This window comes from Mercenaria mercenaria, chromosome 17 (assembly GCF_021730395.1).
Source record: "Mercenaria mercenaria strain notata chromosome 17, MADL_Memer_1, whole genome shotgun sequence".
NCBI classification, from domain to species: Eukaryota; Metazoa; Mollusca; class Bivalvia; order Venerida; family Veneridae; genus Mercenaria; species Mercenaria mercenaria.
Genome location: NC_069377.1, coordinates 69,463,377 through 69,489,838, shown reverse-complemented (window position 1 = coordinate 69,489,838; position 26,462 = coordinate 69,463,377). Strand labels below are relative to the sequence as shown.

Genomic DNA, 26,462 nt, shown 5'->3' with positions numbered 1-26,462 from the left:
ATAGACAGGGGATAGACTTATTAATGGAGACACTAGTGCCATGAATCAGGGTCATACATCTTAACATAACAGTACTGGTTTATAAGGTGTGATCACATCCAAGAGTTGGCTGTACTTGCTGTATTTAGTACTTTCATGGATTCTACTCTCACATTTTATTTTTGTGCCCTTGATTTTGAAGAAGGAAATTTAGTAGAGCCCACAGTGACTAGTTTGCCATTTGATATGATTTCACTGGTCACAAAAATTAACAGTGTGAAAATATGGCGAATTGATATGTTATTATCATTAATTTAATATCCAAAATATCCAATGTATTGTAAACAACAGTTGTGTGAGTGAAAGTCATTATGTTAGATATAAACAACATTTGTGTGAGTGAAAGACTGTATGTTAGATATTAACATTTGTGTGAGTGACTGTATGTTAGATATAAACAACATTTGTGTGAGTGAAAGACTGTATGTTAGATATTAACATTTGTGTGAGTGAAAGTCTGTATGTAAGATATAAACAACATTTTTGTGAGTGAAAGACTGTATGTTAGATATTAACATTTGTGTGAGTGAAAGTCTGTATGTTAGATATAAACAACATTTGAGTGAGTGAAAGTCTGTATGTTAGATATAAACAACATTTGTGTGAGTGAAAGACTGTATGTTAGATATTAACATTTGTGTGAGTGACTGTATGTTAGATATAAACAACATCTGTGTGAGTGAAAGACTGTATGTTAAGATATTAACATTTGTGTGAGTGAAAGTCTGTATGTTAGATATAAACAACATTTGTGTGAGTGAAAGTCTGTATGTTAGATATAAACAACATTTTTGTGAGTGAAAGTCTTTATGTTAGATATAAACAACATTTGTGTGAGTGAAAGTCTGTATGTTTGATATAAACAACATTTTTGTGAGTGAAAGTCTGTATGTTAGATATAAACAACATTTGTGTGAGTGAAAGTCTGTATGTTAGATATAAACAACATTTTTGTGAGTGAAAGACTGTATGTTAGATATTAACATTTGTGTGAGTGAAAGTCTGTATGTTAGATATAAACAACATTTGTGTGAGTGAAAGTTTGTATGTTAGATATAAACAACATTTGTGTGAGTGAAAGACTATATGTTAGATATAAACAACATTTGTGTGAGTGTAAGTCTGTATCTTAAATATAAACAGCATCTGTGTGAGTGACAGACTGTATGTTAGATATAAACAACATTTGTTTGATTGAAAGACTGTATGTTAGATATTAACATTTGTGTGAGTGAAAGTCTGTATGTAAGATATAAACAACATTTGTGTGAGTGAAAGACTGTATGTTAGATATTAACATTTGTGTGAGTGAAAGTCTGTATGTTAGATATTAACATTTGTGTGAGTGAAAGTCTGGATGTTAGATATAAACAGCATTTGAGTGAGTGAAAGTCTGTATGTTAGATATAAACAACATTTGTGTGAGTGACAGTCTGTATGTTAGATATTAACATTTGTGTGAGTGACTGTCTGTATGTTAGATATTAACATTTGTGTGAATGACTGTCTGTATGTTAGATATTTATAAACAACATTCGTGTGAGTGACCATCTGTATGTTAGATATTTATAAACAACATTTGTGTGAGTGACAGTTTGTATGTTAGATATAAACAACATTTGTGTGAGTGACAGTCCGTATGTTAGATATAAACAACATTTGTGTTAGTGACAGTCTGTATGTTAGATATATGTGCATGTTTGATATGTCTGTCGTTTTATTAAACAAATGTAAATCTCTTCAATTTTCAGCTAAAAAAGAATGTGATTAGTGTGGATGTTCATATGGCCAAATATGGCAAAATTGTTGAAGAGCTCCGGAAAGAGGTAAATATGGTTACAGCATTTATCCGGACATTAAGGACAAGTTTGCCTTTCTACAGACTGAAACCAGTCAGAAAGGTGTTTCGTGACTCATGATAGTTAACATTGCAATATTAAAAGTATTCTCAATTTCTAAAATTGCCTATTCCTAACATTACATTGTATGGTAACATTAGATAAGATATTGAAGGAATTATCATGAAGCTTGTGCATTTTTCATAATTGACAGGACTAGTGGAAATACGTACTCCAAATTGGATTTTTTTGGTTTAAGTGCCTTTTAATAGTCATAGGTACTACCTATTAATATAATTACACCTTTACAAATCCAACCCCTGTCGTGTATTACAGCACCTGATCATAAATGTGACATTTTGCTACAAGCAAAAATGGAATACCTTCACTATAATATACTGAGTTACACTTCATTGTTTTATCGAATTATTAAAAAGTTTTGTGTTTTGTTTTCCCAACAAATAAGCTAACAAAAACATCTGCAGCAGTGAAGCAAGGGAAATAGTAAAACATAGAGGAATAGATATCCTCAACTGTCTGTTCTAAAACAATTTTGATATTGTGTCTAAACCAGTTTTCATTTTCCACACAATAGTGATAGTACAAGGGAAGTAAATCAGTAGATGTCAGACTTGTATTACCTGATAAATACCTTCACCTGAGGCAAAAGCTGTAACCCTTTGCAAACACAAATACAAAAATCTTAAAATTTCAATCATTGTGTAAACAAAACATTCATAAATTTCATCTTTGTAAATTCTTGTTTGGTTATTTGAAAGATTTAGAAATAAGTTTTTAGACTTTATATCACTGAAAATGTTGAGGTTCTATCTGTATTCTATCATGTATGATTTGTGGTTGTACTTTGGTAATAAACTGTATGATTTTAATGTAAAATGTTGTCTAATACACCAGATTGTAGAGTTGAAAGGAAAGTTAAAAAGTTATGAGGAAAACAGGATGGTTCCATCAGAAGTTGTTGTGCAGGCAGACAGTTCTTCTTTCATAGGGTATGATCATTTACTTGCTTTGTCCTGAAACACTTTATGTGTAATGTTGTTTTGGAAAATGATGTATGATGCAGTTTTTTTCTTGTTTCTTTCACACTAAATTATATAGGAAGTTCTTACAAACTTAAATTGAATGATCAGTCATGCCTGCCAGAATAATAGACATACTTTTTTGCTTTAATAAGGTAACTTAGAGAACATTATTAAAGTCTGATTACAAGGTTTAAAACTGCTATGACTAATCTGATATTCACTTCTTCACTACAGTGCATATCAATAACTTGATATTTAATGCCAATATACAGGCTTTCTGGCATTCCTACTTTTTCCTACTTTTTTGAAAGTGCTCCTTCTTTTCTGTAAAACCTATTATTCCTACTTTTTCATATCAGAAGTAGTAAAAATGCTTTTTTTGAACCCCAGAATCAAAATTTTCTCCGCGAGGGACACCCCTCCCGCACCTACCCCAAATGAATGGTAATTAACGAAGTCTTTTTGTCAATGTTTAAAAAAGTATATACTGTGGTTTATTCAGTGGGTGCATCTTTAGTGCATTTAATTTGTGAACAGTGAAAAGCCTTTTTTTGTCCCAAAAGCTCTTTTTGTCAAAGTTTGTAGCTTACATAAACCTACTTTTTTCACCAAATTTCCTAATTTTTTCCTGTCTGTGTGTATATTGTTATTATTATATTGTCTCAACCTGCAGAAAGTAATAATTCAGTGGAAGGAAGTAAATGGATTTTTGTTGATAAGTTTGGTTAAAAAATGCCTAGCCTATATTTAAGAAATAATTTATAGCAAAAGAGTGTTTTAACATTATTTATACGTTGGGTGTAATAATTATCATACCACATATTACGGCTCGAGTGTATAAATGGTGTTTAAACACGCTTTTGCTATGAATTATTTCAATTCTAATATGCCCTTAATCTAAAACTGTAGATAAAATATAGTAGCGCTTTCTCTTGGTTGCAACAAAATCTTTGACGTCACTGCACGTTAACGTGACGTCATTCTAGCTTAAACTTGTGTTTTAACAGAGACCGGCATATTAGAATTTTCAATATTCTGAGACTACAGTTGAAACTCGCACTTAAAATAGCCAAAATATACAAAGGTCTGTACCTTTTGCTTTAAGTGCATATGTGATGCAGGTCTGTTTGGTAGTTATAAAATCTAATTTTCTTGTGTGTGTTTTTACAGTTACCAGAATGAGATGAGCAAGTTTTTTGTTGGTCATCAGTCTTTACGCTGTGAACAACTACAACAAGAAATCACACTTAGAAATCTCCAGTGGAAGATGTACAGGAAACAGCGTTGTCTGTCACGTCTCAACACAGTCAATGAACCATGCAATATTGAGGTCTGTACATAGTTTCATGTATAGTCTTCTCTTCACCAAGATTATAGTTTATACTAATTTATTTTAGCTTGATTGTGATGAATGCATGAAGCTTATCCAAAACAGTCTTAAGTCTGATTTCTGGGGAAAAACTGGCACTGGTATGATATGTATAGTTATGGAGGTAGTTGTGAACCCTGTAGGGAACCAGTCCACAACTTCTTAAAGTGGATGTGTTAGTATTTTTATGTTGTATTGACTGGAGAAAATATGATAAAAACGATGTTTGACACCCTAAATATTGTTACAGAGATGTAATTTTAATGTTACAATTTTGAAAACTTTGTGAGGGTCAAACATTTTAAGGATCAGCAAGATTACAGTTTCTGACTGACACTGCCATATGTTTTACTGATTTGTAAAAATAATGAGATTCAATACTATTGACACAGTTCTGCAAAATTTTCTCTATTCTTAGTCCAGTATAGTGTAAAATACAGAAGAAAAATATTGTTAAACAGTTATTTATATCCTCAAGCTGTTTATTGACAAATTTAATTGTAATGCTGTTGAAAACTTTAATACGAAGGTCAAGATGGTTTGTAACAGTTGATGGTATTTGCATAAACTTAGTACTCTCTTTTTTGCAGTCATTAAAGAAATTTGAAACAATGTTGAATGGTATGAAACAGAAGTCATCTTGTATGAAAATCTCATCTGAGTCTACGAGGAGCAGGCTTGTGGAAGGTTACAAGCAGCTGGGTGACCTAGAGCAGAAAATCAGAGAGTCATGTGCTTTACAAGACAACCAGCTCCCAGAAGTTAGTACTGCTTTAACACATACAGGGTTCATTTTATGTCAAACTAGAATTTGCAAGAGAAGAAGGAAAAATGATAACAAAAAAATAGGGATGGCAACGAATAGTCAAATATTCGTTCATTAAACACATATTCGAATACTGTTTCACTATTCGAAATGCAAGCAATGTCTTCTGTCGTTTGAAGTATTTTATGTGATCATGCGACAGGAAGTCAGCTATGTGTAATATGTCTAGAGAGAACCTTACTTACGTGAGCACTATATCCCTGTAAGAAATAAATAAAACCTATATGTTAATGAAGGCAGATAACAAATATTTCATGTTCCAAAAGATGAACAGGCGATGAGAACGATTTTTCAGTCTTAATTCGTCAAAGTCTGAATTACTTTCGGTGTAATCAAAAGTAGAATTAATGCAAGTCGCTGATAAGGGTATGACAAAGACATAAGACTTTGAGTTGATTTGTTGATCAGTTGATGACCAAATATTCGAATACCAAAAATTCTATTTGTTGCCATCCCTACAAAAAATGATAACAGAAATGATTCATATAAATATACTGAAGAGAAACTTTTGAAGCAGTATTTCGATCAATGTTCAAAAATTATTTTCTGTTTTATATTAGCTCTTAGGTAAAAAAAAAATGTTTAGAAAAATGTCGATAAACTCCAGCATCTGAATGGTTCATTCCGAGCTCAGTCTTGAAACTGGCCATTGAAAATGTTGCTCTCCAACTTAGTTTTATAGCCTCTGAGCTAGATTTGTTTTTGCACAAATACCAACAGATGGTTAAAACAACTGACAAGTAACAATTTTGTTAAATGTCTTGATGAGAAACTGTGAGGCAAGTGAAATTTTGTAATGGAGCTTCTGCTGCTCAGTTAGATCAGTAGTTAGTACATCAGTGAACTGAGATATCACCAGTTAGATCAGTAGTTCGTAGGTAGATCAGTGAACTGAGATATCACTAGTTAGATCAGTAGTTAGTAGGTAGATCAGTGAACTGAGATACCACCAGTTAGATCAGTAGTTAGTACATCAGTGAACTGAGATATCACTAGTTAGATCAGTAGTTAGTAGGTAGATCAGTGAACTGAGATACCACCAGTTAGATCAGTAGTTAGTACGTAGATCAGTGAACTGAGATACCACCAGTTAGATCAGTAGTTAGTACGTAGATCAGTGAACTGTGATATCACGATCCGCAAACAAAACAAATGTTCTTTATAGATCAGTAGTTAGTACATAGATCAGTGAACTGAGATACCACCAGTTAGATCAGTAGTTAGTACATAGATCAGTGAACTGAGATATCACCAGTTAGATCAGTAGTTAGTACATAGATCAGTGAACTGAGATATCACCAGTTAGATCAGTAGTTAGTAGGTAGATCAGTGAACTGAGATATCACCAGTTAGATCAGTAGTTCGTAGGTAGATCAGTGAACTGAGATACCACCAGTTAGATCAGTAGTTAGTACGTAGATCAGTGAACTGAGATACCACCAGTTAGATCAGTAGTTAGTACGTAGATCAGTGAACTGAGATACCACCAGTTAGATCAGTAGTTAGTACGTAGATCAGTGAACTGAGATACCACCAGTTAGATCAGTAGTTAGTACGTAGATCAGTGAACTGAGATACCACCAGTTAGATCAGTAGTTAGTACGTAGATCAGTGAACTGAGATACCACCAGTTAGATCAGTAGTTAGTACATAGATCAGTGAACTGAGATACCACCAGTTAGATCAGTAGTTAGTACTAGAGCAGTGAACTGAGATACCACCAGTTAGATCAGTAGTTAGTACATAGATCAGTGAACTGAGATACCACCAGTTAGATCAGTAGTTAGTACATAGATCAGTGAACTGAGATACAACCAGTTAGATCAGTAGTTAGTACATAGATCAGTGAACTGAGATATCACCAGTTAGATCAGTAGTTAGTACATAGATCAGTGAACTGTGATATCACGATCCGCAAACAAAACAAATGTTCTTTATAATGAATGTACAGCAGGTAATATGTTTTGAAGGCATTTTGTCCAACACCTGAGTGAGTATCTTGCATCTAATTTATTGGAAGAAGTTACTTGTGGAGATCAAGTCTTTTCTAGCACAGACTCTTGGAACACTGATTGTTAAATAATTTAGATACTGGTGAAGTCCTCAGCTTTGAGAATGGTGTTTAACAAATATAAAAAAAAGCAGCAGACTTTTGTGGTTGGCCAGTGTGCTACTGCCAACATGTTGATTGAAATGTTTTGTTGTGTTGTAACAGGTGTTGTCATTGAGTCTCCAGTTACATGGTGTACAGTCAGACCTCCTGGATACAAGACAGTATCTCACCTATACCAAACAGGTGATCAGATGTCAGGAGAAAGAACTACAACATAATGAAAGGTATGCTTAATAGTTATATTTTCATGATTTCCTGTTTTTGCATTGTGTATATATTATCATAATATATAGACCAGTTAGTCTTTAAAACTTAAAAATCAAGTAAGATAAGTTACCTTTCACTTTGTAGTAAGTAATTAAAAAAAAAAGAAAACATGCATATAGAGAGGAATCATAATTTCTTATTTTGGATAAATTGCAGACTTCCAGGGGGCCTCCGTGGCCGAGTGGTTTAGGTCTCTCACTTTGAATCACTTGCCCCTCACCGATGTGGGTTTGAGCCTCACCTAGGGCGTTGAATTCCTTGTGAAAAAGCCATCCAGATGGCTTATGGAAAGTTGGTGGTTCTACCAAGGTGCCCGCCCATGATGAAATAATGCAAGGAGGGGCACCTGGGGTCTTCCTCCACCATCAAAGCTGGAAAGTCGCCATATGACCTGTAATTGTGTGGGTGTGACGTTATACCCAGCAAAAACAAAAAAAAAGCAGACTTTCCTAATGCAATTTTGGCATCATTCAGTAAACATCTCGAGTGCATCTACAACAAATTATCTGTTAAGGTTAATATTTACAACATACAGAGATTGCAATAGAAAACTAGTAAGTGGTGAAAACTGGAGCTTAAAGGTAAAGTAATTGCTTTTGATTTCAGGTTGATCCACCTTATGTTGAGGCTGTTAAAAAGACAACATTACATCATTAAAGGTCACAACATGCTGACGTCTGACCTTGTTGAGGACTATGCTGGTATACAGAGGAGAATGGCAGGTCAGGAGGTGTGTTGGGATGACCAAGAAAGCGGAACTGTTTACACATGTGGATACACACTGGCAGATATGCTGGGCCTTCCATCATTGGAAATGAAACTAGCTCCAAGGCAACCAGGTATATGACGAAAAAAATGAAGTTTTTAGCTCGTCTGATTTTTGAAAAAAAAATCTACAAGGTATTGTTGACACTTGATCGTTGGCATTGGCGTTAGTTAAAATTTTTGTTTAGATCCACCTTTTCTCAAAGGAAAAGAGCTACAGCTTTGAAACATTACACACTTGTTTATCATCATAAGGGGACTATGTAGGCCAAGAGCCATAACTCTGATATGCATTTTGTCAGAATTATGGCCCATTTTGTACTTAGAAAATTTGAGTTTCTTGGTTAAATTTTTTATTTAGGTCACCTTTTCTCAAAAACTATAAGAATTACAGCTTTGAAACTTTGTGAACGTGTTTATCATCATTAGGGGACTTTGTAGGCCAAGAACCATGACTTTAACCTGCATTTTGTCAGAATTATGCCCTTTTTGTACTTACAGAACCCTGAACTATACCTCTTCTTACATATTGTCCAGCACTTGCAGATGAGCAATGGCACCTGTAGGCGGTGCTCCTGTTTCTCCACTACTTGTGCCTTAAACTTCTTTGTAATTCAAAGTCAAAAGAGTTGTCCAATACACATTTTTAGCTCATCTGATTTTTTGAAAAAAATGATGAGTTATTGTCATCACTTGAGCGGTTGTCGGCGTCTGCGTCGGCATTGCCTGGTTAAGTTTTATGTTTAGGTCAGCTTTTCTCCTAAACTATCAAAGCTATTGCTTTGAAACTTGGAATACTTCTTCACCATCATAAGCTGACCCTGTATAGCAAGAAACATAACTCCATCTTGCTTTTTGCAAGATTTATGGCCCCTTTTGTACTTAGAAGATATCAGATTTCTTGGTTAAGTTTTATGTTTAGGTCAACTTTTCTCCTAAACTATCAAAGCTATTGCTTTGAAACTTGAAATACTTGTTCACCATCATAAGCAGACCCTGTACATCAAGAAACATAACTCCATCTTGCTTTTTGCAAGATTTATTGCCCCTTTTGGACTTAGAAAATCAGTTTTCTTGGTTAAGTTTTATGTTTAGGTCAGCTTTTATCCTAAACTATCAAAGCTATTGCTTTAAAACTTGCAACACTTGTTCACCATCATAAGTTGACCCTGTACAGCAAGAAACATAACTCCATCCTGCTTTTTGCAAGATTTATGGCCCCTTTTGGACTTAGAAAATATCAGATTTCTTGGTTAAGTTTTATGTTTAGGTCAACTTTTTCTCTTAAACTATCAAAGCTATTGCTTTGAAACTTGCAACTCTTGTTGACCATCATAAGCTGACCCTGTACAGCAACATAACTCCATCCTGCTTTTTGCAATAATTATTGCCCCTTTTGGACTTAGAAAATCATTTTCTTGGTTGAGTATTATGTTTAAGTCAACTTTTCTCATAAACTATCAAAGCTATTGCTTTAAAACTTGCAACAGTTTTTCACCATCATAAGTTGACACTGAACATCAAGAAACATAACTCTATCCTGCTTTTTGCAAGAATGATGGCCCTTTTTAGACTTAGAAAATCATGGGTAGGACAATATTTCTATTACACAAAAAAAATCAGATGAGCGTCAGCACCCGCAAGGCTGTGCTCTTGTTTCCCTTGAATTTAATGAAATTTTTAGCTCAAGTATTCAAAGAATCAAAGAATAGTAGAGCTATTGGACTCGCCCGTGCATCCGCATCCTGATTTGGTTATGTTTTTCTATGTAAACTGGTATCTCAGTAACCACTTGTGGGAATGGATTGAAACTTCACACACTTATTCACTGTGATAAACTGACTTACATTGCACAGGTTCTATAACTCTATTTTGCTTTTTTACAAAATTATGCCCCTTTTTCGACTTAGAAATTTTTGGTTAATGTGTTGTATGTAAGCTGGTATCTCAGGACCCACTAATGGGAATGGATTGAAACTTCACACACTTGTTCACTGTCATGATCTGACATGCACTGTGCAGGTCCCATAACTCTACTTTCCATTTTTTCTAAATTATGCCCCTTTTTTGACTTAGCAGTTTTTGGTTAAGTTTTTGTATGTAAGCTGGTATCTCAGTATCCACTAATGGGAAAGGATTGAAACTTCACATACTTGTTTACTGTCATGATATGACGTGCAGTGCAAAGGTTCAATAACTCTACTTTGCATTTTTACTAAATTATGTCCCATTTGCAACTTAGCAGTTTTTTGGTCAATTTTTAGCTCACCTGTCACAAAGTGACAAGGTGAGCTTTTGTGATCGCGTGGCGTCCGTCGTCCGTCCGTCCGTGCGTCCGTCCGTCCAAGCGTGTGTAAACTTTTGCTTGTGACCACTCTAGAGGTCACATTTTTCATGGGATCTTTATGAAAGTTGGTCAGAATGTTCATCTTGATGATATCTTGGTCAAGTTCGAAACTGGGTCATGTGCGGTTAAAAACTAGGTCAGTAGGTCTAAAAATAGAAAAACCTTGTGGCCTCTCTAGAGGCCATATTTTTCATGGGATCTTCATGAAAATTGGTCAGAATGTTCACCTCGATGATATCTAGGTCAAGTTCGAAACTGGGTCACGTAGGGTCAAAAACTAGGTCTAAAAATAGAAAAACCTTGTGACCTCTCTAGAGGCCATATTTCTCAATGGTTCTTCATGAAATTTGGTCAGAATATTCACCTTCATGATATCTAGGTCAAGTTCGAAACTGGGTCACGTGGGGTCAAAAACTAGGTCAGTAGGTCTGAAAATAGAAAAACCTTGTGACCTCTCTAGAGGCCATATTTCTCAATGGATCTTCATGAAAATTGGTCAAAATGTTCACCTTGATGATATCTAGGTCAAGTTCGAAACTGGGTCACGTGGGTTCAAAAACTAGGTCAATAGGTCTGAAAATAGAAAAACCTTGTGACCTCTCTAGAGGCCATATTTTTCATGAGATCTTCATGAAAATTAGTCAGAATGTTCACCTTGATGATATCTAGGTCAAGTTTGAAACTGGGTCACGTGGGGTCAAAAACTAGGTCAGTAGGTCTAAAAATAGAAAACCTTGGGACCTCTCTAGAGGCCATATTTCTCAATGGATCTTCATGAAAATTGGTCAGAATGTTCACCTTGGTGATATCTAGGTCAAGTTCGAAAATGGGTCACGTGCGATCAATGACTAGGTCAGTAGATCTAAAAATAGAAAAACCATGTGACCTCTCTAGAGGCCATATTTTTCAAAAAATCTTCATGAAAATTGATCAGAATGTTCATCTTGATGATATCTAGGTCAAGTTCGAAACTGGGTCACGTGTGATCAAAAAGTAGATCAGTAGGTCTAAAAATAGAAAAACCTTGTGACGTCTCTAGAGGCCATATTTCTCAATGGATCTTCATGAAAATTGGTCAGAATGTTCACCTTGATGATATCTAGGTCAAGTTCGTAACTGGGTCATGTGCGGTCAAAAACTATGTCAGTAGGTCGAAAAATAGAAAAACCTTGTGACCTCTCTAGAGGCCATATTTTTCATGAGATCTTTATGAAAATTGGTCTGAATGTTCACCTTGATGATATCTAGGTCAAGTTCAAAAGTGGGTCGGGTGCCTTCAAAAACTAGGTCATTAGGTCAAATAATAGAAAAACCTTGTGACCTCTCTAGAGGTCATATTATTCAATGGATCTTCATGAAAATTGGTCAGAATTTTTTATCTTGATGATGTCTAGGTCACATGTGCTCAAAAACTAGGTCACTGTGTCAAATAATAGAAATAACGGTGTCATACTCAGTTCAACACTGGGTCAAGTGGGGATAGGTGAGCGATTCAGGACCATCATGGTCCTCTTGTCTATATGTAAGTTGGTATCTCGGTACCCACAAATAGGAATGGATTGAAACTTCACATGCACACTTGTCCACTGTCATTAGCTGATAAGCACTGTGCAGGTTCCATAACCCTGTTGCCCATTTTTTCAAAATTATGACCCTTTTTCGACTTGTGTATTCATTCAATTGACAAGGCTGTTGAATGATTGAGCGTTGCTGTCCTCTGACAGCTCTTGTTTATTTTATACTTATGCTGTATTTTATATGTTATTATTCTCCTTGACCAGGACTCACTACAGAGTTGGCTACCTTGTTTTCTGTCAGCAAATGTTTTATTGAAGTGATGTTTATAAACCATTTTTTTGTGCTTTTTTTATCTTCAGAAAATGTCAGAGAAAGTAAGAATACTTGCCCAGAAACTGGCAAAACTTCAACTGTGTTTGAATTTACAGCAACACAACAACCTGTTCAAAAGCAAATCCCTGCAAATTATCCATTCAAAGGTAAGGCATCTCAGAGCATTACGTTAGATAAGAGATTAAAAATATTGGGTTTGCTGTCCTGTTTCACAAGTACAGTACAATATCTGGTTGTTTCTTACAAGATTGCATTTGAGACTAAAAAAGTGATGGAATTTGTCGTGTAATAGTCAACGGAATGCTGAAAAATAGTCTTAAGGTTTTCAGAATAGATCCTTGAAAATTACAGAACATGACCTGTATAATGAAAGCACAATATTTTAAACTTCTTTTCTCAAAGAAGGACATTGATAAAATACCAGTAATCCCATCTTAAACTTACGATGAAATTGGATGTGTATAAGTTTTTGACCTGCATAATTTTTAAGAGCAATAATTTGAATGATACACTCTTTACCCGTATCTGGTAACCTTAAGCATTTCTTTTTTAATCCCCTGCCATGAGTGGTGAGGGGTTATAGGAATGGTCTCCATCCGTCCTTCCGTCTTCCGTCCTGTAACATGTCGTGTCCGCTCTGTATCTCCTAAACCCCTTTAAGGATTTTTATGAAACTTAGACCAAATGATCACCTCATCAAGACGATGTGCAGAACCCATGGGTCAGCCATGTCGGCTCAAGGTCAAAGTCACAACTCAAGGTCAAAGGTTTGAGCCTTCAATTTTATGTCTGCTCTGTATCTCCTAAACCCCTTGAAGGATAATCATGAATCTTGGGTCAAATGATTACCTCATCAAGACGATGTGAAGAACTTATGAGTCAGCTATGTTGGCTCAAGGTCACAACTCTGGGTCAAATGTTTGAGCTTTCCATTTTATGTCCACTCTGTATCTCGTAAACCCCTTGAAGGAATTTCAAGAAACTTGGGTCAAATGATCACCTCATCAAGACGATGTGCAGAACTCATGAGTCAGCCATGTTTGCTTAAGGTCATGGTCACAATTCCGGGTCAAATGTTTAAACCTTCCATTTTTTGTCCGCTCTGTATCTCCTAAACCCCTTGGAGGATTTTCATGAAACTTGGGCCAATTAAACACCTCATCAAGACGATATGCAGAAATTATGAGTCAGCTATGTTGGCTCAAGGTAAAGGTCACAACTCAAGGTCAAAGGTTTGAGCCTTCCATTTTATGTCTGCTCTGTATCTCCTAAACCCCTTGAAGGATTTTAATATTACTTTGCTGTAATATTTTCCTTCTCAAGACACTATACAGTATTCAAAATTGACGCCTGCCAGCTTAAGGTCAAGGTCACAACTCGATTGTTTAATGGTTTCACCCAGTACCATAAACCCTTTCACTATTCATAACAGTGGTGGGGGATATAGCTGTCTTTCAGACTGCCTTGTAAACTCTCTTGTCAGAGTGCAATATATCATGGAAAACTGAGTAAAAAAGTCCTGGGAAATCATGTAACTCTGTGCAAACCATTTCACTGATGCCTTGTTTTCACCTTTGAGTACAGTTGCATATACATTGTATTTATATAATATCACCACTTCATACATTTAAAAAAAGTTTGTGACATGTATTACTATATTTCATTTGAAAAAACTCCTGTCTTTGTACCCCCCAACAACAAAGTTGTAAGGGGGGATATACTGGTTTCAGGTTGTCTGTCTGTCCGTAGACACAATCTTGTGCGCACCATCTCTCCTCATCCCCTTGACACAAGTTAATGAAACTTCACACAAGTGATCAGTAACAACAGTAGTTGTGCATGGGGCATGTTGGGTTCTTTCAGAAAAAGAATTGCAGAGTTATGGGACTTTGTTTTTGTTACTATACTATATACATAGACACAATCTTGTGCACACCATCTCTTCTCATCCCCTTGACACAATTTAATGAAACTTCACACAAGGGATCAGTAACAACAGTAGTTGTGCATGGGGCATGTTAGGTTCTTTCAGAAAAAAAACTTGCAGAGTTACGGGACTTTGTTTTTTGTTACTTTACTATATACATAGACAATCTTATGCGCACCATCTCTCCTCATCCCCTTGACACAATTTAATGAAACTTCACACATCATTGATCAGTAACAACAGTAGTTGTGCATGGGGCATGTTAGGTTCTTTCAACAACAAAAATTGCAGAGTTATGGGACTTTGTTTCTTGTTAACATACTATGTACATACAGTCTGCATATGCAATCTTGTGCGTGCCTAATCTTCCGAACCCTTGCACACAATTTAAAGAAACTTCACACAAGTGATCAGTACCAACCCTAGTTGTGCATGGTGCATGTTACGTTCTTTTAGATAAATATTCTGCATAGTTATGGGGCTTTGTTTTTTGTTACTATACTGTATACATACAGCCTATATACATACAGTCCACATAATTATGCAATCTTGTGCGCGTCAAATTGCAATGTACTGTGTCAGTGCATGCGGGGGTTACATTCATCACCTTCAGTGATAGCTCTAGTTTATAATTAGATATATCTTAATACTGAAATGCGCTTTCCATGTTAAGTATTATATCATTTGTTACAGTTGTTGATGAATGTTCACCACCAAAAGCAAAACGTGTGATGCTAGCAGCTTGTCCGCCTCAGCAGTCTGCAGGCAGAGTAGACCGGCATGGATACAGTCATCCAACAAAGGGCAGTTACAGACCTGGACCCACACCAACTAAATCGAGATTCACACCTTCAAAGTCAAGATCATTTAATGAATCTTCCAGCTCTTATAACAGTGGAAAAAATGTGACAAAAAATACTGCACAAAATAATTCCAGAGTCTCAAGAAATCCACTGACAAACAGTTCAGCTTCAAAAACTAGCTTTGACAGGAAAAGGAATTTCCATCGTAGGTCAGCTAGTGTTGGTTCAAGTGCTGATTTTGAAACTGATGAAAGTCAGGAACTAGAGGAGTTGTCTAAGTCTAGGTTTACAAAATTGAATGATACAATAACAAAGAGTAAGAAATTTTCTCACTTACATTCTAAATCAGGCAAGTCTGGTGCACGTAGAAGCTTGATAAAAGAGGATGATTCAGATCATGACGGAACTTTTACAATTGATCCTGAGTTGAATAGTATTCCAGTTTCAGTGATACCTTGTATCGACTGTGAAGGTGAACAGACTGGTGCAAAAAATACTGTGATACTCTCAGACAGTGTGAAATCCTGCAATAAGTGTGCTGTGCAAATGAAAATGAATTCTGAGAATATTAAAAGTTCTGACAACAGAAACAGTACCAATGGAAATTCTGTTGTTGATACTTCACAGACAAGTCGGCCCTGTCAGTGTGGTATGTCAGACATAGAACCTGCTCAGAGATATACCACATGTATTGAAAATTTACAAACTGATTATGGTCCTGAAAATGATTCTGGCACAAGTACAATAGTGGACCAATCTGCTAACAGTGTAACAAGTCTAGCTTCTGTGTCAACTCTAGTGGAAGGTCAGAATCTCTCACAGAATCTCTCACAGTCGGAGGATAGTGGTCTCGTTAATGAGCACAACAGTTGTACAACACATAATAGAGACCCTAGTTTAGATAATGAAATTAAACATACTGTGAACACAAAATGCCAACAGATAAATTCGGGAACAGTGACAAAGATAAATTCAAAGTCAAATAGTTTATCACAAGGAACTGTTACAAAGTCTACAACAACTGTTACCATGGTAACAGAGGGAGATAAAGAGATTAAGGCATTGAGGTCTATCAAGTTTGACAACAATGAAAATATTCATACTCCAATCAAAGGTAAGAACTTTTAATATCTTTTAGTTACAATGCATCTTTAAATATATTGTGTGTGGATAAATTATATCTTTGATCAGGTGATTATTTGTCTTAAATTTATATTGTGACCAAGTTTGGGGAACATATTTCATATGCTTTCAAATCAGTTTTTCAGCCATATTTATCAGTTGCAATACTGCACAGGCAGTGACATTTTATTTCTGAATAAGATTTTGTGCATAGTTACCATAATGTATCATTGTTAGTAGTAAATAAATTTTCACGGTTCCAGAAAACTTCAGTAAAATGAAATCTGTGCAGTTAAATGTATTAAATCATGTTAATTTTTTTTTCTCAAAAATTGTTACTTTGTCATTTACCGGTACTGCGAAACAGTTTAGAATTGCGAAGAAATGGGTATGACAATATTAGATATAGTCATTATCGTTTACCTCAGGTAAAAGTTACGCAGACATAGTACGGACACCGACACCTGAGAGACAACCGTTAAAGCAAGTTGGAAACTGTAACACACCACTTGCCTCTCCCCGATGTGAAAGCCGCAGGTATCTCTTGCTTTTGTTTTTAACTTTGTGCACATCTAAAACATTTTTTCAGTGCATATCTTTGCATGTATTTTTTTTGTATGATGAAGAATGTTCAAACTAAATACAGAGATAAGAAGCTGAAAGTATATGATGAAAGATAGATACACATTAATACTGGATTATAGAGGATTGGAGATAATCATCAAATTTATCACCTTTAAAGTTGAAGCCAGCAGGTATTGTTAAGAGCACTTTAACCTATCTCCAGTTGCTTCAGTTTTTGTGAAAAAAAGTTTTAGATGAACTACTAAAACTTTTGACATTAAGCATAATATTAGTAGAAATAGGAATATTCTGATTTCAGCAGTTTTACTTCGTCAGACAGTGATGCATCGTTTGACAAGTGTCTGTCAGGTGACAAGCTCTTGTCTTCACAGTTAACAAGGAACAGTGAAGAACACAAGGAGAACTTCCGTATTCTCAACCAGTTTGGTCTGCCATCACTTGTCAGTGATAGCATGATAAATAACAATAGTAAGTCATTCAGTTAATATGAAAACTTCCTTATTTTCAGTCGGTTCTTATTATACCCCCAGAACCCAGGTCACTGGGTGATAGGTAAAGGTCAAACTTGAAAGTCAGTGGCTATGTTCAGAATATTTTGCTTTCCATGTATAAAAGCAGCATCTCGGGTTATTAATTGCCTTCAGTGATAGCTCTAGTTTGCACTCGTATACTTGTTGATTTTATTTTAATGTTTTCCAGGAAAAATCGCTCTCTTGATTCATAATATTCTTGTAGCATTTCAAATGGTCTTCCTTCACATATCAGTGATAAAATAACAGTAATAGCAAAACTGTTTAATTCTATGAAAATATTTTGTAAAACACAATAATAAGTATATAATTTCACCAACTGAAAAAATATATTGTTGTCATTTCATATCACTTGTGAAATCAAAGTTTACTATACTTCATTTACTAGTGGCCATATCACTGGTGAAAATATTGCATCTTGTGTTCACAGTGTAAAAGATATTTCAGTCATACACTAAAACAAACCATATCTAGAGCAGTTAATATATTATAAGTTCATTGTTATGTGATGTGCTGGTCTTTGCTCCATAGATTATTCATTAATACCCAAGTTGATGTTTATGATCTTCACTATTACAAATTTACATTACAGATAAGCCCAGTATGAAGAAGAACCAGTCATTTACCCCCGGCTACATGCAGTCTACCAAATCTCATCTGAACAGGAAAAAACTCAACACTTCCAGGTAGAGACAACTTACATTTCTGTCTCCAATTTTTTTTTAAGTCCTATTAAAAGTATAACATAATCTCACTTGTCAGTATAATTCTACAAATGCAGTGCCACAATAATGATAATTATTGACTAACAGATTACCTTAAATTCTTAGACTGTCTCAACCGATCTGACCTTGATATCAGCAGGCATACGGGTTTTGTTGCTGATTTTTAAAGATTGTTTCAAACAATGCCATTTTGTATATATTCAAGTGAACGATGTCAGATTGCTCGTGTAAGCTGCAAATAGGTTCGCCCTTGTTATTTTGTACCATTGTTGTTTACACAGACTTTAAAATCAATGTTTTTTCATGTGAATGTAAATATATGGATTAATGAGCAGTCATACATATTGGGGCTCCTTGGAGGAGTGGTTACGTTCACTGACTTGGAAGCACTTGCCTGACACAGCTTGGAGTGTAGAATTTTTTTATGAGAGGATGCTAACCAGCTGGCATTTAAAGGTAGCTGGTTCTACCCAGGTACCTGCCTGTGCTGAAATAATGCCCAACAGGACACCTGGAGCCTTCTTGCTTCAACAAAGGCAGGAAAGTTACCATATGACCTCCAATTGTTTCACCAAACAAACATCGTTATACATATCTTGGTTTCTGCTGAGAACTGTTAAGAGAAGCCTGAAAGAATACAGAATTCTGCAATCATTTCAGTATAACATTGATGCAGTTAGAGCTGATACATAAAATGAAGAAAGTTGTTTTCTGTTATATATAGTTTTTCAGTTATTGTACTTACTGACATGTCTGTTTAAGGAATTCTGGTTTAAACTCAAGTGGAGAGGAAGTCCTGAAGATGGAACCCTTGAACAACAGAGTTAAAACATCTTTTATTGCAAAACATGCAAGACCTCTTTCGTAAGTTTTTGAAGATATGTTGTTTTACTAAGTGGACTTGTCATCAGGGAAAGATTTTAAGAAGTGTAATATTATCATTCTATAAAATCAGACTTACATATTTAATCATCTTTGCTGAATTTAATAGTGTGAAATCATTGATACTTGGGAGGGGACTAATTTTCATGAATTTTGTTGTTGGGTCAATGTATGAAATTAAATATCAACAACCAATGAAAATTCACGTTCTTTCAATCTTTTAAGTTTGAAATCCACAAATTTATCCCAAAATTTGAGATTGTAATAAAAATATTTATGCTAGTGGAATAACAAGTCTTCACATTACTTTTAGATTTGCACAAGGAAAATGTAAAATATTCATTATGTACACTTTCAGGTCACACATGAGAAGTAAATCAACTTCTAACCTCTCATCTCGAGCCGGTTGGCAATTCTGACGGTACCGGAACTCTTCGAACAAGAAGAACAAGCTGCTACCATTTTACCTTCGCAAGATTTTATTTATGGTTTATGTGCAATATATGGACTGGTTGTTTTTATAATGCAATCATGATTTGACTGCTACATGGAAGTGATTATCTTATATTCATTACGGCTTCAATGGAAGTATTTTACATTACAGTACAAACTAGTCATTAAAAACACTGTGTTTATCAGAACTCCTACTGTATTTGTACCTCAAATGCCTGATACCCTAATAATTCTTTTTCTGTCTATTTCCCCTTCAAACCAGTGACATAGTGAGACTGTATTTTCATATTTTTGCATATTTTTATGTAGGGAATGAAATGCTATAGTATTACAGATATATAGAAAACAGTACATTAAGCTTCATTAGATATCTTTATTATAACCTTACTATCAATAGTAACAAAAAAAAAGCCATTGAAAACAGTTATTACACAGGTTGATGGCACGTCAGCATGTCCTGACGGTGACGTCATGTAGCAATGTAAATGGCAGGCTGTGCCTTACAGCCATAATTGCACACCTAGTTTCATAATGGCCCTTGTAGTAAAGCTCTTGGACAATTATGACAGTAGGTGTGCCATTGTGGCAAGAAGGCACAACCAATCCTTAATTAACCTCTTATAAACATTTACAAACATTGTTGTATGTTTATACATTATGAATGTCACATTAAAATACTGATTGAATTTTGAAGATTAGAAAATACCACTACCAGCACAAGTAGATATTATGAGAGGGTATTTTCCAGTTCATTCATGATGGTACACCATTTGAGTACCATGTTTTGTATTATCTTAAGAAATCAACAAAAAGTCTGTTATGGGATAGCCAACTCAGATGTTAGGATTATTATTGGAAGATATAACTTGTAAGCAGAGGTTTGATCATACCAACAGAATGGCTAGCAGTAGTTACCAAAAGATATATATTTTTTCTAGATAACACTTGTTTCATTGATTTTCAGTCCATTGTCTGACATAAAGAAGCACTCTTTCAGATTTTTTTTGGTTTTTTTTTTTTTCATTTTAAGATATACTTATTCTTTGTAACAACTGTAGCTAAGTCAGGAAATATTTGTTTATGAAAAAAAAATGTCTGTATTTTGTGCTGATAGCTACTGTTTTAGTTAAGCAGTAAAAAATGATATAAAATCCTGGTAGGAGCAGTTCACTGCTACTGTGTGTTAAATACTTATTCTAATATGCTTGTCTCTGTTAAAACACTCTTAAGCTAGAATGACGTCAAGTTAACGTGCGGTGACGTCAAAGTTTTTGTTGCAACCAAGAAAGAGTGCTTCTATATTTTATCTACTGTAATTAGAATCGAAATAATTTCTAGCAAAATAGTGTTTTAACACTATTTATACACTCGGGCGGTAATACGTCGCACAAATAATTTCACTTGGGCTGCGCCCTCGTGAAATTATTACACCCGACGTATAACTGCCCATCGTGCATAAATAGTGTTAAAGCACTCTTTTGCTATAAATTATTTCTTAAATAGTACTGAATGTTAAAAAGTCTTAAATTACACTTGATCATGGAGGCATGCCTCCTTAGGGTGGCTTAAACATGGTTACATTGTATAGTAGTCAGATGCCAGTGTTTATAATGTTCCTTCTCTGGGTAATAACTTGTTCATATTTCGCTTACCTTGTCATTTAAATGCCAGTATTGATGTAACTGTAAATAAATTTTCTACAGAGTGTATGCTAAACCAGAGAAGCTTCTACATGTAAGGAACATACTTGATCATATTACTTTATTAGACTGAAATACATGTAGCAACAAATACCTTCAAGTCTGTCAGATGACATAATGCTTGCAGTTTGCAATCTGAACAAGCTCTCAATTTAAAAACTGTCCACCAGATTATGTTTCATAGCTGCTATCTCGCATATTAATTGAAATGTTTTTATTAGCCATCAGATTTTTTCTTTGCTAAAATATTTTAGTTAATGCAATTTTTGTTGAAGTATCTGCTATTTTGGCTTCTAATTTAAATATAGCTTTAAGTTGCAGAATTTACAGTATAAAGTAAAGCTGGAAGTGAGAGATTTTGAAATTCTACCTGGAGTTGATCTGTAGTATTGTGTGACATTATACCTTAATGAATGTTGAAGAAGTAAAACTGTCTAGGATTTATATAATAGCAATCTAGGGGGAAATTGATTGATTTTTTATTGAAATTCTTATTCATTTTGTTTGGTTTGTGACATGTATGAAAGATAAAACTTATTTTTATGCCCCCTGAAGGGAGGCATATAGTTTTTGAACCGTCTGTCGGTCTGTCAGTCTGTCCACAATTTTCGTGTCCGGTCCATATCTTTGTCATCGATGGATGGATTTTCAAATAACTTGGCATGAATGTGTACCACAGTAAGACGACGTGTCGCGCGCAAGACCCAGGTCCGTAGCTCAAAGGTCAAGGTCACACTTAGATTTTAAAGGATAGTGCATTGATGGGCGTGTCCGGTCCATATCTTTGTCATTCATGCATGGATTTTAAAATAACTTGGCATGAATGTGTACCACAGTATGACGACGTGTCGCGTACAAGACCCAGGTCCGTAGCTCAAAGGTCAAGGTCACACTTAGACGTTAAAGGATAGTGCATTGATGGGCGTGTCCGGTCCATATCTTTGTCATCGATGGATGGATTTTCAAATAACTTGGCATGAATGTGTACCACAGTAAGACGACGTGTCATGCGCAAGACCCAGGTCATGTGTCATCCTATGGAGACAGCTCTTGTTTAATATATAGAAACTAAAACTCACTGAATCCTTACTCTTAAATTATTTACATATACCTTTGCTACTTTTATGCAAATAAAAAGCCATTTTATTTCGATATTTGTTGTTATTCATGATGATAGAGATGTGTAGGTATCAACTAAGAGGGTGAAGAATACCAAATATTTGGAGTTACTGTATGCAGTTGTTTTGTTTGAAGCTTTAGCAGACATAGTTTCTTTACTACTGCTGTTCATTTTACAATTACAGACAAAAATTGAAGTGAAGCAGTTACATATATGTTTCAGTTACAAAGTTCAGACTTCAAACTGGTGAAAATACCAACAGCATGCCAACACAGCCACATAGAATGCAGGATAAGACGGTATTATCCTTCCATAATCTAACTCAATGACCTCTGTGTATATAAAATAAACACATCATTTCATCTTGTTCCTTTATTCAGTTTGTCTATCTCAATTTGTTCATGAAACTGGACATGTAGATGGTAGATTATTTGGAGAATAGGCACTGGGTTTTTCAAATTATTTCAACTCTGTTTCATTATGAAAAAATGGTTCTTACAGCAGCAGATACTTGTATGATAAATGCCCCATCCAGTTGGGTTATAACAATAGCTTGATCTGGGATGTTGCTTCTAGCTTTTCTGGATTTTACCATCATGACCAATTTGCACTTGAACTTCACATGTGATCCAGATCAGGCATAATGCACTCGAGCCAAATACAACAACCCAGATCAAGCTACTGTTATATTAACCCTATTATACAGATGGCTTGATAATTAAAATGATAATCAGCAGTCCAGGCTTGTCCACTTAGTTCTAGCCCTGGTTCATATAGCCTCGAAATGTCACTCGTAGACCCTATCTTATGTAATGTATCTTGCAACTTGCTCCTTTAATATGACAGAAATATTGTTTTCAAGGAGGTACATCTAATATATATGCATACTTATGCGTCAACGTTGAGTAATGATTATTCCATTTTTAGCTCGACTATACAAAGTATGGAGAGCTGCCCTACTCGGCCTGGCGTTGCCGTCCTTTGGTTAGTTTTGATGCACTTTCACTTTATCTCTGTAATAACTTGATGGATTTTTTTTAACTTAAAATATTATTCCTCGGCATCCCCCACATCATACGGCACAAGGGTCATAACTCTCACACCAATATTTCATGAATTACGCACCCCCCTTTTAATTAGAATTTCAGGTTAAAGTTTTGATGCACTTTCACTCTATCTCAGTTATTACTAGATGGATTTGATTCAAACTTAAAATAGTTATTCCACCTTATCACCCACATCATATGACACAAGGTCCATAACTATGGTACCAATATTTCATGAATTATGCCCCCTTTTTCTTAGACTTTCAGGTTAATTTTGATGCATTTTCACTATATCTCGGTTATTACTAAACGGATTTGATTCAAACTTAAAAGTTGTTGTTCCACATCATCACTCGTATCATATGACACAAGATGCAAAAATCACTCTTGCACCAATATTTCATGAACTATCCCCCTTTTTGCTTAGAATTATACTTATTTAATGTTCTTTATCTCTCTTACTACTAAATACTTTTTCTCTTATTACTTAAATTTAATACTTCTGACACAGAATCAAGCTATAGTCCAATATCTTCATTCTTATTGGAGTCATTAAACACTAGTGACAGCTCCAGCTTCCTCAGATTTGCCCAGTTTCACTATCCAGCATTGAAATAGTCGAGCGCGCTGTCCATGGCCAACATTCCAATACATTGCCAGTAGTTTCGGCAAAAGTAGTCTCCCTTGAATATACACGGATCGCGGACCCGATAACGTTTATCGATAAACAGTTTTACTATAGGTTTGTATAGGAAAATATATTTCAAACATTAAAAATGTATTTTTATCGTTATTTAACAAAATTTTATAACCTCGTGAAGTAATCTTCATTTGTTGCCCTTTATTTCAATATATTTTTTATCGATGTGATACAAAACTTATTGCTTCCATTTTTGTTTGAAGTTGATGACTATGGTTTCTATGTATTTCTATATAAAATTTTGAAAAGATCGGTTATGTCGGGTTTTAAAAGGCTATAAAAACATTTTCTATCAAAATGACATTATTTTATAACCTCGTGAAGTATTCTCCATTGTCTGAACATTGTCTGGGTATTTTTTATTTTAGAACTGAGTAATGACAAATTGCTTCCATTTTAATTTGAAAATGAAGTAATCGCAATCTTGAGCACGCTTTTCACAAATATTTACTTGACGGTACGACGACACAAGGCAATGCTTATCAATGTGTTGCATATCTGTTTGAGCGATTTATTTATTTATTCATTTATTTATTATAACATATATAAATAACATGTACTTTATTTGGCATAAAATGACATTATAAAATGACGTTAATTGGTATATTATGATTAAAGGTAAAATTTTTTGAATTGGCAAACTTTAAGTCATATCTTTAATTGGAATTTTTTTCTTAAAAACTCCGCATTATATTAATTTAAAAGGCAATTAGAATTAATTCTATGTAACTGCTTTACAAACTGTGTGCCGGTATATTACTATAAACTGTTCTATTATTGAAACATTTCGCGAAAATTTTTATATATATGTGCCTAAAATATTACATACAACCATGGCTTCTTTACATTCACTGATCACTGCGTGAACGTAAAAGTATAAATTACAAATTAAAGAATGATGGTCATGTTAACTGTGGTGATAAGTTGAATTATTTACCCGTGCATGCATTTCAGTAGAAGATGAAAAAAAGGTGCACTTTACGAAACTTATTATTCAAGTTGAAAAGAAAAACAAGTATATATTTATCAAATACAATAATAACTTTCACTGGTATATGACCTGTTTCATTATCATGATATTGGCAGATATTTTTTATGAAAACAAAGACATTTTTATAACTATATTATTTTTCTACATTCCATAAAGGAAAATTAATTCCTACTCCACAAATCTTCATGGTCCGATGGGGACCCCTGTTATGCAAAATTGCCCATCAATTAGCGGCTATTACATAATCGCTGATAAGCAGCAGATAAGACGGGGGTTTTAGATTAGATTATCGTGGCGGACACCTCTTCGCAAATGTTTTATAGTCTTAGTGCGAATATTGTGAAACAGTGAAGTTTTATTGTAATACAATAATTTTTAATAGCAAATAGTTATTTTAGGTTAATTATAAAATGTAAGATAGTATATGTTTTCGACAATTATAAAATGTGTTTTTAACAAATGTATATATAATATAAATGTGCACAAAGATGACTGAAATGAAAAGTTGAACTTATATAGTAGTGGATCTAGGCATTTAAAAACACACATAACACTAGAAATTGCCAAAATTTATATGTGCGTTTAATTCAGTTTAGGTTGTGTTGTCCAGCTGTTCGAAACTATTCTGAAACAAACTGTTTAACTGTCACCTAAATTTCTTTTATAATTTTCTACATCCATCTAAAATTGTATGCAAAAAAAGTATAATAAGTAAAAAATGTACATCTGTGATCAATTTGCCGTTAGATAATTTAATAAATAAATATCTTGTTTTATCGTTTAAGCTATAAGAAGATATATATGACAAAACATCTCTACTTTATGTCTCAGTTGATGGTTTTTATTACAGACATATTTTGGGGGTAATTAACGTAGCCTGGGGTGTTTAGCTTGTCTCCATCCGGTGTATTCGCAAAGGTCCATAAAACATCACGCGTAAAACATTTACAGTCAATATGCAGTAATTGTCAAAATCGAAATTTTCAAGGCGATAAATTTGAAAAAAAAAAAAATAACACGAGAACATAATTTTACAACACTACGCTTGACAGCAAAAAGGGGAAAGCTTTCAAAAGGGAACTGAAAGAAAAGGAATTGTTTTGTGTGATGCTTTAACCTTTACCACTAAAAAGTGGCATTTTTTATTTTTATATTTTCGGCCCATGCATTCAACGAAACTTAAAACTTCACCCAGCATATACATGGCACAAAATACACATTACGTACGCATGATGAACAAGTATTTTTACCGTAAAATCATACATTTTACTTATTGTTTGATATATAATTATTTATAACTCATGGAACAATAATTTCGGTATCTAGCAAAGTCCATGAAATACAATTAATTACAGTAGCTTAAAGATGTGTTATATTCTGCTTTAATTTTCATACTTCAATACTTATCATATCTAACCAA

At 34.6% G+C, this 26,462-nt stretch overlaps 1 protein-coding gene across 3 annotated transcripts in view; it reads left to right on the top strand.

Moving 5' to 3' along the window:
• The window catches only part of LOC123536789 (kinesin-like protein KIF18A), a 48,036-nt gene extending 25,699 nt beyond the window's left edge, over positions 1-22,337 (top strand). For 2 of the 3 annotated variants that reach the window (XM_053528538.1, XM_045320210.2), the window contains exons 9-21: positions 1,791-1,865; positions 2,793-2,887; positions 4,091-4,250; positions 4,880-5,050; positions 7,331-7,452; positions 8,102-8,334; positions 12,485-12,604; positions 15,079-16,302; positions 16,739-16,847; positions 17,194-17,363; positions 18,018-18,111; positions 18,913-19,014; positions 19,391-22,337. In XM_053528538.1, the coding sequence (XP_053384513.1) occupies positions 1,791-1,865; positions 2,793-2,887; positions 4,091-4,250; positions 4,880-5,050; positions 7,331-7,452; positions 8,102-8,334; positions 12,485-12,604; positions 15,079-16,302; positions 16,739-16,847; positions 17,194-17,363; positions 18,018-18,111; positions 18,913-19,014; positions 19,391-19,451 (2,736 nt within the window). In that variant the 3' untranslated portion in view covers positions 19,452-22,337. The remainder of the gene's footprint in view (positions 1-1,790; positions 1,866-2,792; positions 2,888-4,090; positions 4,251-4,879; positions 5,051-7,330; positions 7,453-8,101; positions 8,335-12,484; positions 12,605-15,078; positions 16,303-16,738; positions 16,848-17,193; positions 17,364-18,017; positions 18,112-18,912; positions 19,015-19,390) is intronic. The other variant, XM_053528539.1, reaches the window with a different exon arrangement.
• Positions 22,338-26,462: the final 4,125 nt, after the last annotated feature.